Source organism: Neophocaena asiaeorientalis, unplaced genomic scaffold (assembly GCF_003031525.2).
Source record: "Neophocaena asiaeorientalis asiaeorientalis breed wild unplaced genomic scaffold, Neophocaena_asiaeorientalis_V1.1 scaffold584, whole genome shotgun sequence".
NCBI classification, from domain to species: Eukaryota; Metazoa; Chordata; class Mammalia; order Artiodactyla; family Phocoenidae; genus Neophocaena; species Neophocaena asiaeorientalis.
In genome coordinates this window covers 21897-37498 of record NW_020173778.1, presented here as the reverse complement: position 1 = coordinate 37498, position 15602 = coordinate 21897, and the positions used below count along the sequence as shown (strand labels likewise).

Below are 15602 nucleotides of genomic sequence, written 5' to 3'. Positions count from 1 at the left end.
ACACTAAATCAATTTTATGGAGTATAGAGACACAGTTTTACTGAGTATAGAGACATAAAACTTACACAATTATAATGTATACATAATATATACACACACGTTAATACATGTGTGTATGATACATAATTTACATAATTATATAAATATACGTGTGTGTATATATATACACACACACATACACAGACATATTAACATTTGATATAAATGTGAGTGTGTGTATTACAGACTGAATTATGTTCCCCTACCACCAAATTCCTATGTTAAAGTCCTAACACCCAGTACCTCAGAATGTGACTGTATTTGGAGATAAGGCCTTTAAAGAGGTAATTATGTTAAAATGAAGTCATTACGGTGAGCCCTAATCCAGTATGACTGGTGTCCTTATAAAAAGAGGAAACTTGGACACAGACACACTGAGGAAAGACCACGCGAAGACATAGGGAGAAGATGGCCATTAACAAGCCAAGGAGCAAGGCCTCCGAAGAAACCAACCCCACTGACACCTGGATCTCAGACTTCCAGCTTTCAGAACTATGAGAAAATTAATTTCTGTTGTTTAAACCACTCAGTCTATGGTATTTTGTTATAGCAGCCCTAGCAAACTAATACAGTGTGTGTGTGCATGTGTGCCCAAGTGTAGGCATGTGTGCATGCACGTGTGTGCGTGTGTGTGTAATTTAAAATATAATTGTTACTATGTCATCTAGAGTCACCCTTACCACATAATATCTCATTTCATAGATTGTGGAAAGTTCAAGGTCCTCCCATAGATTCCTGCAAGTGCCTAGGGATTAATGTCCTAGCTTCAACCTCCTTCCTCTCCTGATTTAGTTCAGATGTCATTTTACAGTCTCCAGTGTTGGTGGTCCTTGTCCTGTGCTAACCTAAGATGGACCTCAGGCCTTTCTATTAACTTCCATCAAAATAAAATAAGGTAAAATGATAAGAACAACCTAAAACAAAACAAAAATAAAAAGGTAATTGCGAACATGGGAATTGTGAACACGGCTGACTTTACATCCCAGAAATGTAAAAAGTTAAAATTGAACATTAGCTATCTCTGCTCTAACATAGTCACTTAGCCATTTCCACAAGTGGGAGCTCTAGTTTCCTTTTATGTTCTAATGTTATAGTTCTTATTCTCTCCTCCTCCTCCTTCTCATTTCTCTTCTATCTCTCCCTCTTACCTTTCCTCTCTCCATCCCTCCCTCCCTCCCTTCCTTCCTCTCCCCTCCTCTTTATATACCTTGATTATCTCTACTCTTTTTTTTTTTTTTTTGGCTCTTCCCTCATCCCCAGCAGTTTGACCATCATTGTTAGTGAATTCGGCTCATGCTCTCAGGATCCCCTTTTCTACCTCAAGTAGCTAATCAAACTATTTTCTCAAACAAAGACAGTTCCCTTCCTCAGAGAAATCCGGGAACCAGCTGTTAAAGTTATCCCTGCTATACTGTTTAGCCAAGTTACTGAAAAGAGTGAAGGTAATATTTCAAGTTGTCTTTTCACCCTGATTCAAAAAGAATGAACATCAATCATTAAACATCATCAAATACCAATACATTACCCTTCTATATGATCTCTAAATTGACACAGATCTTAAACCTCCATTAAATCTGTTGAAAATTATTTTTAAATTCTGAAGTCTCACTAGAACTTTTCACTACACATATGAACTCTGAACTTTATTTTTTAAGCCATCAACTGTTTCACTCAGCAAATGATTTAAACTATGATTTCAAAGAGGGCACTTTGAAAACTAAAGACTTTCTATACTAGTCACTTTCTATAAGGGACATAGGAAAGAAGGCTTAGTTTTGCCTTTGTTCAAAGATTTTCCACACAATTAATATGTGTTGATATAAATTGCCTAATTGAAGAATGTCAGTTTATGGTTTGTGGAAGAAAATGAAAATAAATTCTGGTTCGAAATCACTTCTTAGGAAACAGGCTGCTACTGCCACCTGGGGGAGGTTCTTTCTGCTTCATTCAAGAAAGCCAAATGTGCTTGTCAGAGGAATAAATCCCTTTTGTGTTTTCTTTGTCATATCCACACAGGAAGAAGACTTTTAAACTTTCTGCCCATGAAGTCATAAAGCATTCCAGATGTCTCCAAAATTCCTTCACACAGAAATACATACTTCACAGACTTTTTGAGAGGTACAGGAGAAGATGAACCAGAATATAATGATATGAAGGTTTCTACAACTTATAAACTAAGAAAGTATGTTGGAAAATATGGATTATATACTAAAAAGTGGAAAAATCAAATTTAATCTTTTAATAACAAAATAAAACCCCAATTTTTAAGCAAAATTTATTTGGCCTTAAGTCATAGTTAAGTACTCCTTTTCTGAAATATGTTATCATTAATTGATATGGAAACTGTATATGTTGATATAATCATGCTAATGATCACATCAAATAATAAATATCAATTGCATGGAAATAGCCAAGAGAGTTTTCCTAGAGAACTTTTGAATTTATGAACTAAATACTGTTATGAAGTCAATATCTCTTGCATGTATACCACATATCTGTTGAAACTTTTTCATGAAGTAGTAAATACGTCAATTACAATGGAAAGAATTGTGATCATTGCTTTTCAATGTCTACTTTCTATTTAACACTTGCCAATCCTGCATTTCTTTAGGCTGTAAGATAAATTGTTACCTATTAGCAATTCTCTTAAACAAAGAAGTTAATTCTGGAAATAAAAGTTTCAGGAAGTACCTATTGCAGTTACACATCTGTCAAGTGGCACAAAAAACTCAGTGCTGATTAGAGGAAGACAACTAATCATTTATAGAGAGGATTCTGGTAATAGATTAACTAAATAAAATACATACAGTATCAGTCTCAGAGTGGTACAGTGACACTGCCAGAAGGTTGAAGTTCATAACTGTAACAGCTTGAGGGAAGTCTGTGGAGAAAACATTTTTAAGATTGGAAAAGGTAAGTGATATAGAGCAAATCGGTTGTGATTCCATAATTAATTCTTGAAAAAAATCACACATCTAATTCAGGAGTAAAAAGAAATCTGAGTGTCTAGGGTGCAGCTGACACAGCTGAATGAGTTGGTGAGTTGGGGTCACCTTCAGGGACCCCTAAGGTGAGTGTCTTTTGTATGAGGGTGTGAGGTTCCTTCAACATGTTCATATTAGGGTCTGGAGTGAGTAGGGTGAGGGGCATCAGAGGACAAGAAAGGTCAGCGGTACATAAAACTTTATAGTTGAAGTACAAGTTATAAGCAAAAATAATAAATATGCAATATTAAATGTCTTTATTTCTGAATCAGCAGATTGAGTACATTTGGCAATTGGTCAGTAGCTCTGCCTTATCAATCTAATGAAAATGATGGATGACCTTAAAATGCTATAAGGGGCTTATGTTCTGCACAAAAATAACTACATTTTAGGGGTGCTGTAAATGAAATAGATTCTCCCCAGGTTCTCCTCCCTCCTAACTGAACTGCACAATGTGTTGGCCTTTCTTTTCTTCATTGAAGAGCCAATACTTAACTATGATGAACCATGGAGTTGTTTAATTATTTCATAACAGATATTACAAGTAGTTCTCATTTTCATCAGAATGTTGCCTAGTTGTTAAAAAATTAGTAAACAGGAACAGAAGTCTTCCTTTAATATTATTCATGTTTCATAGGACCGAAGTATTCAGGAAGTCAGGAAAGATAATTTTTTGCAGATGCCACTTGTATATTCAAGGGGTGGGGAGGTAGGGAGTAGGGAGGTGCAGAACGTTGTTTAAAATGCAAGAAGGGTCATTTCTTCCACTGTACTGTTCCTTCTTCTTCTCCAAGAGTGAATAATTTTCAAATATTGCTGCTACCTTTGTTCCTGAACTGAGAGACCTCAGGACCCCATTTCTAAACCAACTCACCTGTCACATTGATGAGTTAACATATTCCACCTAAACATGGTTTACACCATCTTCATGTAATATTTTTTCTAATTTTCCTGCAATTATTGTTTCCTCCTCTTTTCCTTATCTGTATTTGATTTCTCTCTCCTCTCCCACTGCAAACTACTAGTATTATTTCCATTTTCCCTTTGTCACTGAGGGGTCCCCACTTCAGTGGAGAGCTCCTCCATGCTTTAGACACTAAGAATAAGGGGAAAGAAAATCAAAGTCAATACTTGGGAGTGCTCTAGGCCAGGTAAGAAGCCTTACATTGGGGGAGTGTAGAAGCCTGACTGCTTATGCTGAGCCTTTGTTTACCCACAGCCATGATGGACTCCAATAAGATGACCATCAACTTGGCCCTCTTTGGCATGACTCAAAGTGGAAAAAGTTCTGCTGGGAACATTCTTCTGGGAAGCACTGACTTCCACAGCAGCTTTGCTCCATGTTCTGTGACCAAAGATTGCAGTCTGGGACGCAGTTGTCACTTCCACAGCTTCATGCGTCGAGGGGGGCAAGAGGTAACCCTGCAGGTCCAGGTGCTGGACACTCCAGGTTATCCGCACAGCAGGCTGAGCAAGAAGCATGTGAAGCAGGAGGTCAGGGAGGCCCTGGCACATCACTTTGGGCAAGAGGGTCTGCACCTTGCACTGCTGGTCCAGAGGGTGGATGTGCCTCTATGTGAACAGGAAGAATCTTCCCCAGTCCAGATAATCCAGGTAATAAAAAAGAGGCAATTACACTGATGACATTATTCCCATTTGAAGGACATTATCTTAATAGGAAAGAACTATGAAAAACTGGTTAAAAGAGTAGTTTTAAAGCAAGTTTAAAGCAAGTAGTTTAAAACAAGTGCTGGTCACATAAAAATAACTGGTAAAAATTACTTGATTTTCCCACCAAGAGTCATTTTTACAATTTCCTTTAGAGGAATTCAGTCATTTTGTAACTGGGTCATAGAAAACAAAACAAAACAAAACAAAAAATGAGATACTGAACTTCAGAGGTTAACTAAGTCTCAAACCCCTAAGAACTGTGAATCTGATTGATTGTCAGTGTGGTCTGACTATCTGCATCAGAATCAACTAAGCTGTTTGTTAAAAATGCAGATTCATCCAAGCCCTACTGAAACAATGTCAGGAGTAGAGCTTGCCTATCTGTATTTGCATAAACTTCCCATATATTTCTCTAAAACAGTGAAGTTTTAGAACCACTGAACTAAAATACTTACTTGCATCCATTCAACATCAAGGGACAACCTCTTACAGTTCACCATAAATGGGGCATTACTGTCTGATTCAGTCACTGAACACTGTATTGAGCACCAGTACAGAGCTTAATGATTGGTGAGTAATATATGAGCCCTGGTCTCAAAAAGCTCACAGTCTAGAAGAGACAAATAGATAAACAAGTATAAGACAATGCATTAAGTGCCAAAGTAGGGCAATATATAACTCCTCAGTGAAGGAGGCATCACTGAGACCTACACTCAGTAAGTATTCAGGGGAGATTTATACTTTATTAACAGGAAAAAAATCAGGAATTTCAGAAGCTTTGCTTGTTTCATCATCTGTAGGGTAACTGCTCCATGCCAGCCGTGAGAAGATCACAGGGACCTCAGGGTGAACAAAAATAACATATGCCACTTTTGACTAGTGGTTCATCCCTGTTTGCTTGTTCATTTATTCAATTTCTTGATTCTCCAGTCTGGGGCCACCCAAATGCAACTGCTGGACTTGACTAGTTTAATTCAGTAGCCTCATTAAGTCACTGAGCTCAGAGAACACATCTCCCCTAGAAGCTTCACAAGTAAACTACGTGAAGAATAGAGAGTAGACATTTTTAATTCAAAATGAATCTGTATAAATGCTATTCTTCTTTTGGTCCCATCTCTGATTATGCTCATGCAGAATCTGTTACACTTAGAAAAACGGTATACTTTGCTTTAAAGAAAGATATCTTCCTTTACCTAGTAAAGGCATAAGATTGTTCTAAATGACAGACACACATTTTGTTTTTCAGTAACTGTGCATGTTTCTAAAAAAAAAAAAGAGCCATATGTGTAATCACAAGAAACTAGCGGAAAAAATTAGGGTGACAAGAGTATAAAAAATAATCCTCATCGTCTAACTCCTGAAAAATCAAGGACATTCTGTACAAAAGCAAAGAAGAAGAAAAGAAGATGATTGCAATTAAGAAACAATGTGGAATCTAAGAAAGCCCATGAACCACCCCCCAACCAATTAAAGCCTGCATTTCAAACAATATTTCTGGTAGAAATCAAGTGGGGCGGGGCACGGGGGGGACCTGCAGCCATACAGTCAGTGTAATTTTTAAACAGTTTTAAAAATTCATTTAAAGTTGCTATTAAATAGACATTTAGCTTAAGCTATAGATGGATGTAACCCACTAAATTCAGTAAATGCATAAATAATTCTCAAAAACTAACCTGACCCTCTCCATATGTCTCCAGATTTTTCTTTCTGCTGGTCCAGACAGGATATTTTAAGAGACATACATTTTGAAAATAGATTTTTTTTCCAGTTTTAGGATATAGAACAATATTGTAATTCCCTAATTGTTTTTTATGGAAGTGAATTTGATTCATACATGTCTCTGATCCTTTTAAATGGTATTCGGCATACAGCCTTCTCCTCTTATAGCTGCCTTCCTTACGTCAGTGGCCAATTCAGGAGTTGAAGGCACAGAGGAGATGGGCTAGGGAAAAACTCAGATCCAGAATATTTTTTTCGAGAATAAATAACTTCTGTCTCCTGGGAGAACTCAGCAGCCAAGATTTAGTAATCCTCAGAGGGGCCTTGACCCCTAGGAGGCACTACAGACCCATTCTGGGTTTACCACCTTGATCTTTGGTTGAAGATTGCCCAAGCACAGGCTGGCTGTTTATGACCTTCTTCCTGAAGGTGTCTCAGATACTAGTGGCAACCATCTGGATATGCTCACAGATTGGAAGGAGCTGCAGAATGTCTGAATATTCAACAGGACCAGCAGCTGTTAGGAAGGAGGTGCTGCTAAGGTCCTCTGGTTTCAGACACACCCTGGATTTCTCCGTCCTGGCTCATGCAAAATGGGGAACAGAACATCTGCCTTCCCCTCTTCCTTTCCCCCTTTCTGGGGGCACTGATGCTTTCCATGGAAGTAGTCTCCAAGGCTAGTGCCAGAGAAGTGACCTCTTCTTTCTGTACCTCTCTGTTGTTTCTTTAAACATCTCTCAGCTTGTGCTCTAATATTTTACAGAGGGGTTATAAGCTGCTAACTGTGACAACTCAAACAGTTCCTCAAATGATCCCTTTTTCTTTATGTTAGGCCTTCATTAATTTACAGTAAAATGGTGGAGGTGTCAGTGAGTCATCTCCCCAAAATTGGGAAATAAAGGGAATGATTCATCTGAATGTTATCTATCATTTTAATTTTTTTTAAAATCCCCCAATAATAGATCAGAGCATAAATAAAGTCACCTGAGGGAAAGTGCTAGCATGCAGCCAAAGTGCACCAGGAATTGAATCCAGGAACTGATTAAATTCTTTCCATGATCATGGTATCATGTACATATTATCACTGTATATATTCAGGCTTCAAGCATGCATTTTAATTTCGAATGAACAACTCAACTGCTGATGTTACAGATGGGTGTACACAGGGAAGGTTCAGAAAGGCCAATGTAAGGCCTGAACATACTAAACAAAGATCATGGGCTTAGGTGTTCTATAGAATTCAGTTGACAAATAAGCCTGTTACAGTTCTAGGTATATGACTATAAATGTTACTAAGGCTTTCTTGGCTTCAGTTCCTTACTTATAAAATGGGGATAATTTACCTAATTGAAGAGTTCTGAGGGCTATATTTAATAAATGTAATGTGCTTGGCATTGTGCCTGAATTACAGCAGTTTCATAGTAGGTTTGCAGAAAATTGCCATTACTATTATTGTTTTTATTGCCATCAGCACTACCTAGATTGTGATGAGTACTTATTCAAATGAACTACTAGATATAAGCAACATATTACAGATGTTGTTCAAGGTCCTACTTAGCTACTCGCTTTGTAACCTTGGGTAAGTAACTTCTCTAAATTTCAATCTTTTCATCGGTAAATTGGGAAAGATAATAGTTTACTGGGTTACTTTTGGAATTAATGTCATATTAACATAATAGTAAATTCACTCAGACACTGGCACATGGCAAGTGCATAATAAATGTTACCTATGATCATTGTGACTTTATTGTTAGTATTTGTTTTACCCTAAAATTGGGACACATTATTTGTAGCCTTCTTTGGGATTATTTTGATAGGCTTCAGAAGAAAGTAAGAGTGAAATAAAACTTACACGGCCCTGATTTATAGGAACTTCCTTATTAATTTAGAAAAAAATCTGGGAAAAAAATTCACTGGCTTAGTAATGTTAAACTAAGAAGCCCCAATTCAGTGTGAAGGACAGGGGTCCCCTGTCATTCAAGGAACCTCTGTTACAGGCCCAAGTCTGCCAATAATCAGCTATGTGGCTTTGGCCAAGCCATTTAACATCACAAGGCCTTAACACCCTCATCTGTAAAATAAGGCAGTTTTGACAGATGATCTGTAAGGCTGACTATTCTCTGAATCTGATCTAACGAGGCTTATCATTCAGCTTTGGCTCTCTAAGAAGGCAAATGTGGTGCTCGAAGTGGGAAGAGAATAAGGGAATAGCATAAAATATAAAGAATGGTCCTTATTGTCCTCCTGATCCATGATAATTTTTTTCTCAGTTGATGTAATAGTTGGCTTTTTTTAAAGTTTCCCCCTAAAATGTCCAGATGCTATGATTTCATCAACCACAAACAAGTGGGGCAGGGCTGGTGAGGTCCTGGGAAAATGAACGTAATTCCTGGAAAACAAAGTTTATATTCTAACTAGTTGTCCCAAAAGGACTAGATGGACTCATACCCATTAGCACTATGAAACCAAACAACTCATGATTGATTGTAAAATTTCCATCTAGCTTAGTACTATATTTAAATTATTAGCACCAGAAACTTACATTAACTTATCTTTCTTTTGGATTTTTTATGTGAGGTATCAATCAAACGTGATTATTCTTTCTCTGGATCCATAAAGAATGTTTGGCCACTAACATGATGACTATACACCAAGTGACACTACTTTCAAATATTCAACTATTTGCTGGCCAAAAATCAATCTAAAGAATATAAGCTAAATCAACCATTCTCTTCTATTTTTGGCAGTAATTCAAAAGTGCAATTTCTCTCACAGTTTAGGACATGAGCATCCTTTCATAAATAATTATCAACATGTAAAAACTTTGCAGTGGCTGAACACATGGACTTGTAAGTGGTGTAAAGCTTACAAATCTATTATCCTTAGGCGCTTTAACTCATTTTTCCTGAATGATATTATGGTTTAAAGTACAGAAGATGTCTGGTGGAGACAAAGAGGCAACATGTTAATGTTACAATACAGAAAGCCAGGAACTAAAAACACACTGTGAATGTTATGCGCTTTAATGCAATAGGTACTAACCTAGCAAGAGGAGAAGTCTATGTTATAATATATAACTCAGGAGAGAACCATTTGAGCCAAACAGTTTATTTAGCATGAATTTTTACTATGGTGATGTTGTAAAAATAGTTAATAATAAACATAGCCCCTGCATCAGCCAATACCCAGGGAACAGGTCTGGGGGTAACACTCAAGGGGTTAAGGACAGTAGCTATTTATTAACGTGTATTAAACATTTCAATAACCTGACAATCAATATGAATACATCAATAATGTGCTGAGTGAATACCAGGTCTGATTCTAAATTTGAGAAACTTCTAGAGACAAGAGTGATGAAGGATCAATAGCTGTATAGAAATAAAATCCCAATACTATACAATTCCCAATAATGCTCAATCACTTTCTTTACTTGGTATGCCTTTACTGCCTGAGAACTCCTTTGTTAATTCCTATGCTCGAGGCATCACCACATGCCAGAAACTTTTTCTGACCCCCTCCCTTTACCCCCCCTTTCCACCTCTCCCATCCAAAACTAGGCTAAATGTTTGCCTCTGTAGTGCCAATATATTTTCTATCATAACACTTGCGATTACAACAAACTGAAAGTATTTTTTTCCTGTCTGCCCCTCTTCCTTAGACCTAACTTTAGTTAGTAAACAAGAATCTCCACTAGATATAAGCAGGAAATGTACCTGTCTTGTACCACTCCTTGTCCCCAAAACAAAGTAGACCCTCAATAAGTATTTGCAGAAGGAATAAAGCCCCTAGCATGCTTTTTAAAATTCACATTCCCAAGCTCCACCCCTAAAGATTTTGATGCCTTTTTAGCAAGCATCCCAGGTGATTCTGATATAAATGGCCCAGAAATCTCTATTCCCAGAACCTAAATCTGATATATTTAGCACTTCATTAATTTTTCAACCATTTGGATTAATTTGCTGAGGCTGTGATAAAAAGTATAATTAACTGGCTGGCTTAAGCAACAGAAATTTATTGTCTCTCAGTTCTGGATGCTGGAAGTCTGAAACAGGTGTTAGCAGGGTTAATTCCTTCTGAGGGCTGTGAGTGAAGGATCTGTCCAAGGATTCTCTCCTTGGCTTATGGATGGCTGTCTTTATGCTCAACTGGTGTTCTCTCTGTATTCATGTCTTTGTTCAAATTTCTGTTTTATAAGAACACATTGGGTTAGAGTCCCACCCTAATGATCTTAATTAATTGCATCTGCAATAACCCTATTTCCAAATAAAGACACTTCTGAGGTACTGGAGGTTAGGACTTCAACATATCAATTTGGAGAAAGGGGTTACAATTCAACCCACAACATGGTTTATTTATTTTGCAATTCTCTGACCTCTCTCACAAGAGATGTGTTCTTAGAGTACATAGAATATACGACAAACTCTGAAGAGGTCTGGTAATTTTGCTATGTCACTATTAGCTAAAATGTGATGTTGATATTGCACATGTACTTCGATTTATAAAAGAGCTATGTTCTTTAAAGTTTGGGTTAAAGTTTTGCTAATTTTGAGTTTTAAAGGCACATAAGCATATGCCAATTAAAGTACTTCTTTGAAAAATTCTTTTGTGAAGTTCAGAATCTTTCTGTTTAAATAATTATTCCCTAATGTACTGATCTGGAAATGTCTGAGGATTTTCTTGAAGTAGGGCAATTCAGGAGAACTAGAAATATACAATTATTCTATGGTATAAACAGACACGTTTTGAACAGATATGAGGAAAAATTTTGGACGTATACCTTGAGAGAGTCCCTCTGAATACAAAATAGAAAGTGCAGATTACAGGCGAATTTGTGATAATGAACTAGAGTAGAAAAGTTTTACAGGAAAGTACAATTTTGTGTCCCAAAGATTAAATTTCAAAATTGAGGACTCAAAATTAAAAAATAAAACCCTAAACCTTCTATTTGAGACGATGGTGAGGGTCTAAATTCCAAATTAATACAACATATTTATTGAGAGTTTACAACATATTAGAGGCTTTGATTGATATAGAAAGACATAGACTTTGCCTTCAAAGAGGTCATAGCCAAGTTATAGAAATAAATGTGAAAGTGAATAGCTCTGATAAAAGTCAGACTGTGTTAGGAGTTATAATTGGTAACCAGTCTTGAGATGTTTCTAATTTAAATATATTGTCCCACAGTTCCTGTATTTTCATATTAGATTTACATGTCCTGATTCTTCCTTCCTCCCTCTTTCCCTTCCTCTTTTTTCCTGCCTTCCTTTTACTTTCTTTCCCGCTGTCTTTCCCTCTTCTTCCTTTCATCTTTTTTCAGTTGTTCAATATTATAAATATGAATCCTATATTCATTCAAAACAGTTTCCCAAACTGCCATTCAATTTTTTCAAGATTTTTATAAACTAGAGTTTGTGCTAATGCCTCTCTGCTTGTACTCAACTTCTTTATATATCAGTTTCTCTATATCATAATGGTATCTCTCACAAATCACCATGTTGAGCTTCAAAAGAGATAAAGTATGTAAAGCGCTTAGCATAATATCCAGCACTAAATATTAGTTGTTCTCCCATCTTTCTTTCTTTTATTAGATGTTCTGGATATTCCTTGTTATGTTTATTCCTAAGCATTTAATACTTCTCTTGCTATTATAAACTGGTAGCAGCTTTGGAAATATTTTTTTTATGCGAGTGTTTGGAATGGAAGGAATTTTACTGTCACATTGTCATGATTTCATATAACTTTGGAAATATTCAAAAAAGTTAAATGGTTATTTCTAGATGCCTTTCATATTGCGTGAGCAATCTGCCATGTGCTATTACTTCTGCTTTATATCAGCTCATTTGCACTAATCAAACAAGAATTTATTACATAACCAACTTCTACATATTACTAAACAAAGGAATACCGGTCTGCAGTGTTATTCACCCACATTAGAGGAAGTCACCTGATAAACTGGGTTTGATTCCAGGTATGTGAAGAGGATGCGAGTCACAGTAATATTTTGTAGTTGCTCCAAATTACCAAATGTATTTTGATCTTAGCATTTCCATTACATGTCATCTGATTAATTGACAGATTGTAACCAGATTATGTAATTATAAATCCTTAGAAAATGTTTTCAGTGATGATGATAACACAACATTCCTACAGAAAGAGATATGACAATTCCCTTGGGCAAGGTGCTCTGACAAAGGAATTCAGTGGTTCTAAAAGATTCAGGTTGACAGGCAAGTATAAATGAATGCTGCAAATGTAATTAAATCATATGCAGCATTGATAATATGCAGTTTTGAGGTTGTATATACATAAATTATAACAACAAAATAAAATGGAGAACTAAAGCCTTTTTTTATAGAAAGCCCACCCATCTCTGTCCATGTGCTTACATTACTTGACCCCATCATCATTTCCATTATATATTCCAGCTTTTAGAAACATAATGAGGTACAGATCTATTGACTGTGTTAAACCATAATAACTCCTCAGCTCTTCTTTGAGAAATATAGTCCAAGGCAAATAGCCATTTAACTTCTCTCTTTCAGGAACTTCTGGGACATGCTTGGAAGAATTACACTGCCATTCTTTTCACCCATGCAGAGAAAATAGAAGAGGCTGGGTTCAATGAAGATGAATACTTACATGAGGCCTCTGATACATTGCTAACTCTACTAAATTCTATTCAGCACAGATATATTTTCCAGTATAAAAAAGGAAACTCACTTAATGAACAAAGACTAAAAACCTTAGAAAGAATCATGGAATTTATAAAAGAAAATTGTTACCAAGTTCTTACCTTTAAATGAGATTTAGGTGAAAGGAAAAGGGCTTTGGGTTTTAGAGTCAGCAACCTGGTTTCAAAAGTGCCTTTATTAGCATGAATGTGGACCATCAGAATTTCCATGTGCTGCCAGTGAGAGTGTACATTGGTAAAACCAATTTGGAAAACTGGCAATTAAAAATAAGATTTCTGAAAAAAAATAAAATATAAAAAAAATAAGATTTCTGGGCTTCCCTGGTAGCGCGGTGGTTGAGAGTCCGCCTGCTGATGCAGGGGACATGGGTTCGTGCCCCCATCTGGGAAGATCCCACAGGCCGCGGAGCGGCTGGGCCCATGAGCCATGGCCACTGAGCCTGCGCATCCGGAGCCTGTGCTCCACAACGAGAGAGGCCACAACATATTGACTGTGTTAAACCATAATAACTCCTCAGCTCTTCTTTGAGAAATATAGTCCAAGGCAAATAGCCATTTAACTTCTCTCTTTCAGGAACTTCTGGGACATGCTTGGAAGAATTACACTGCCATTCTTTTCACCCATGCAGAGAAAATAGAAGAGGCTGGGTTCAATGAAGATGAATACTTACATGAGGCCTCTGATACATTGCTAACTCTACTAAATTCTATTCAGCACAGATATATTTTCCAGTATAAAAAAGGAAACTCACTTAATGAACAAAGACTAAAAACCTTAGAAAGAATCATGGAATTTATAAAAGAAAATTGTTACCAAGTTCTTACCTTTAAATGAGATTTAGGTGAAAGGAAAAGGGCTTTGGGTTTTAGAGTCAGCAACCTGGTTTCAAAAGTGCCTTTATTAGCATGAATGTGGACCATCAGAATTTCCATGTGCTGCCAGTGAGAGTGTACATTGGTAAAACCAATTTGGAAAACTGGCAATTAAAAATAAGATTTCTGAAAAAAAATAAAATATAAAAAAAATAAGATTTCTGGGCTTCCCTGGTAGCGCGGTGGTTGAGAGTCCGCCTGCTGATGCAGGGGACATGGGTTCGTGCCCCCATCTGGGAAGATCCCACAGGCCGCGGAGCGGCTGGGCCCATGAGCCATGGCCACTGAGCCTGCGCATCCGGAGCCTGTGCTCCACAACGAGAGAGGCCACAACAGTGAGAGGCCCACGTACAGCAAAAAAAAAAAAAAAAAAGATTTCTAAGGCAAATCCTATGACACAATAATTACACTCTGAAGTATATATATCCAACAGAAATGTATACATTTGTGCACTAAAAGACATGTATGTACAAGAATGTTCATAGCAGTACTATTCATAATAGCTAAAAACTGGAAATTATCCAAATGTCTACGAAGAGTAAAACGGATAAGCAAACTGTGGTATATTTAAACAATGAAATATTATACAGTAACGAGAATGAGCAAACTATAACTGCATGTAACAAGATCAATGAATTACCCAAACATAATGTTGAAAGAAAGAAGCCAGACATAAAAGAATACATACTCTATGATTCCATTTGTATAAATTTCAGAAAGTCAAAACTAATGTAATTTTAACTATTTTGATGTGAGAAGTGTTGGAAGTCAAGTTACCCTTGGTGGGGTGGGGGGGATAGTGAGTGAAAGCACACACCTGGGCGGCTTCTCAGATTCCAGTAATGTTCTATTTCTTGACCTGGAAGTTGGTTTCACAGAGTGTGTTCCCACTGGGAAAATTCGACAATTAAACACTTCTGACTTACGAACTGTTTACTATATATGTTATACTTAAATAAAAGTTAAAAATGAATAAATTATTACCCATATTTTCAAAACTTGCTCCACTGCTTACTTGATCCTAAAAAATTAAACTTGTGAAGGCCTGTTCCTCATGTGAGATACCTACTTCATATTTACTGTAATGATGAAACAACTTAGCACATATTAGACGCTCAGTAAATGTTAACTTCTGCTTCCACTTTCATATAACCCCTGGTTCCTATTAAGGCTTGGAAATACAGGTAAAAGCTCAGAGCCGAACCCTGCAGCAGAAATAACTGTTAACAATTGTAATAACCAAATATGAATAAAGCTTTGACTGAAAAAGAGGCTCCCAGTCTACCTTGGAAGGTCGGCCAATTTGGATTAGTAGAGAGATCCAGGATAATCTCAAAGGCAGCAGTGAGGATCGAAGGAAAATAATTCTAGTCAATCGTAACAGCCAAGTCCATCCACAAGTCAGTATCAGATCACCCTCAGGTTTAACATCTGCACGAGCATTATCATTTATAAGATTCTTTCCTAAGGTAGTCCCCAATTTACAAACAGCTTGTTTTCATAAAGTTAATTTGTAAATTGCTTTTTTAGTGTGCTTTATTTTCCATTAAAAACGGGATTACAGCTCGTGGTTGTTCTCCCAGACTAATCCTCAAAAGTACCTAATGTTTTATATTACCTGAACT

General features: G+C 36.8%; 1 protein-coding gene across 1 annotated transcript; it reads left to right on the top strand.

Annotated features, from left to right (window-relative positions):
- The first annotated feature begins 4244 nt into the window (after positions 1 to 4244).
- GIMD1 (GIMAP family P-loop NTPase domain containing 1) lies at positions 4245 to 13216 on the top strand. The gene is made up of 2 exons (XM_024751865.1): positions 4245 to 4637; positions 12956 to 13216. The coding sequence occupies exons 1-2, from the start codon at positions 4245 to 4247 to the stop codon at positions 13214 to 13216; spliced, it is 654 nt and encodes a 217-aa protein (XP_024607633.1).
- Positions 13217 to 15602: the final 2386 nt, after the last annotated feature.

Bases quoted from the DNA above. Each gene is read 5' to 3' on its own strand.
- GIMD1 (XM_024751865.1), top strand. From the start codon at position 4,245: ATGATGGACTCCAATAAGATGACCATCAACTTGGCCCTCTTTGGCATG. The intron at 4,638-12,955 runs GTAATAAAAAAG...TCTCTCTTTCAG, and splicing joins CCCCAGTCCAGATAATCCAG to GAACTTCTGGGACATGCTTG.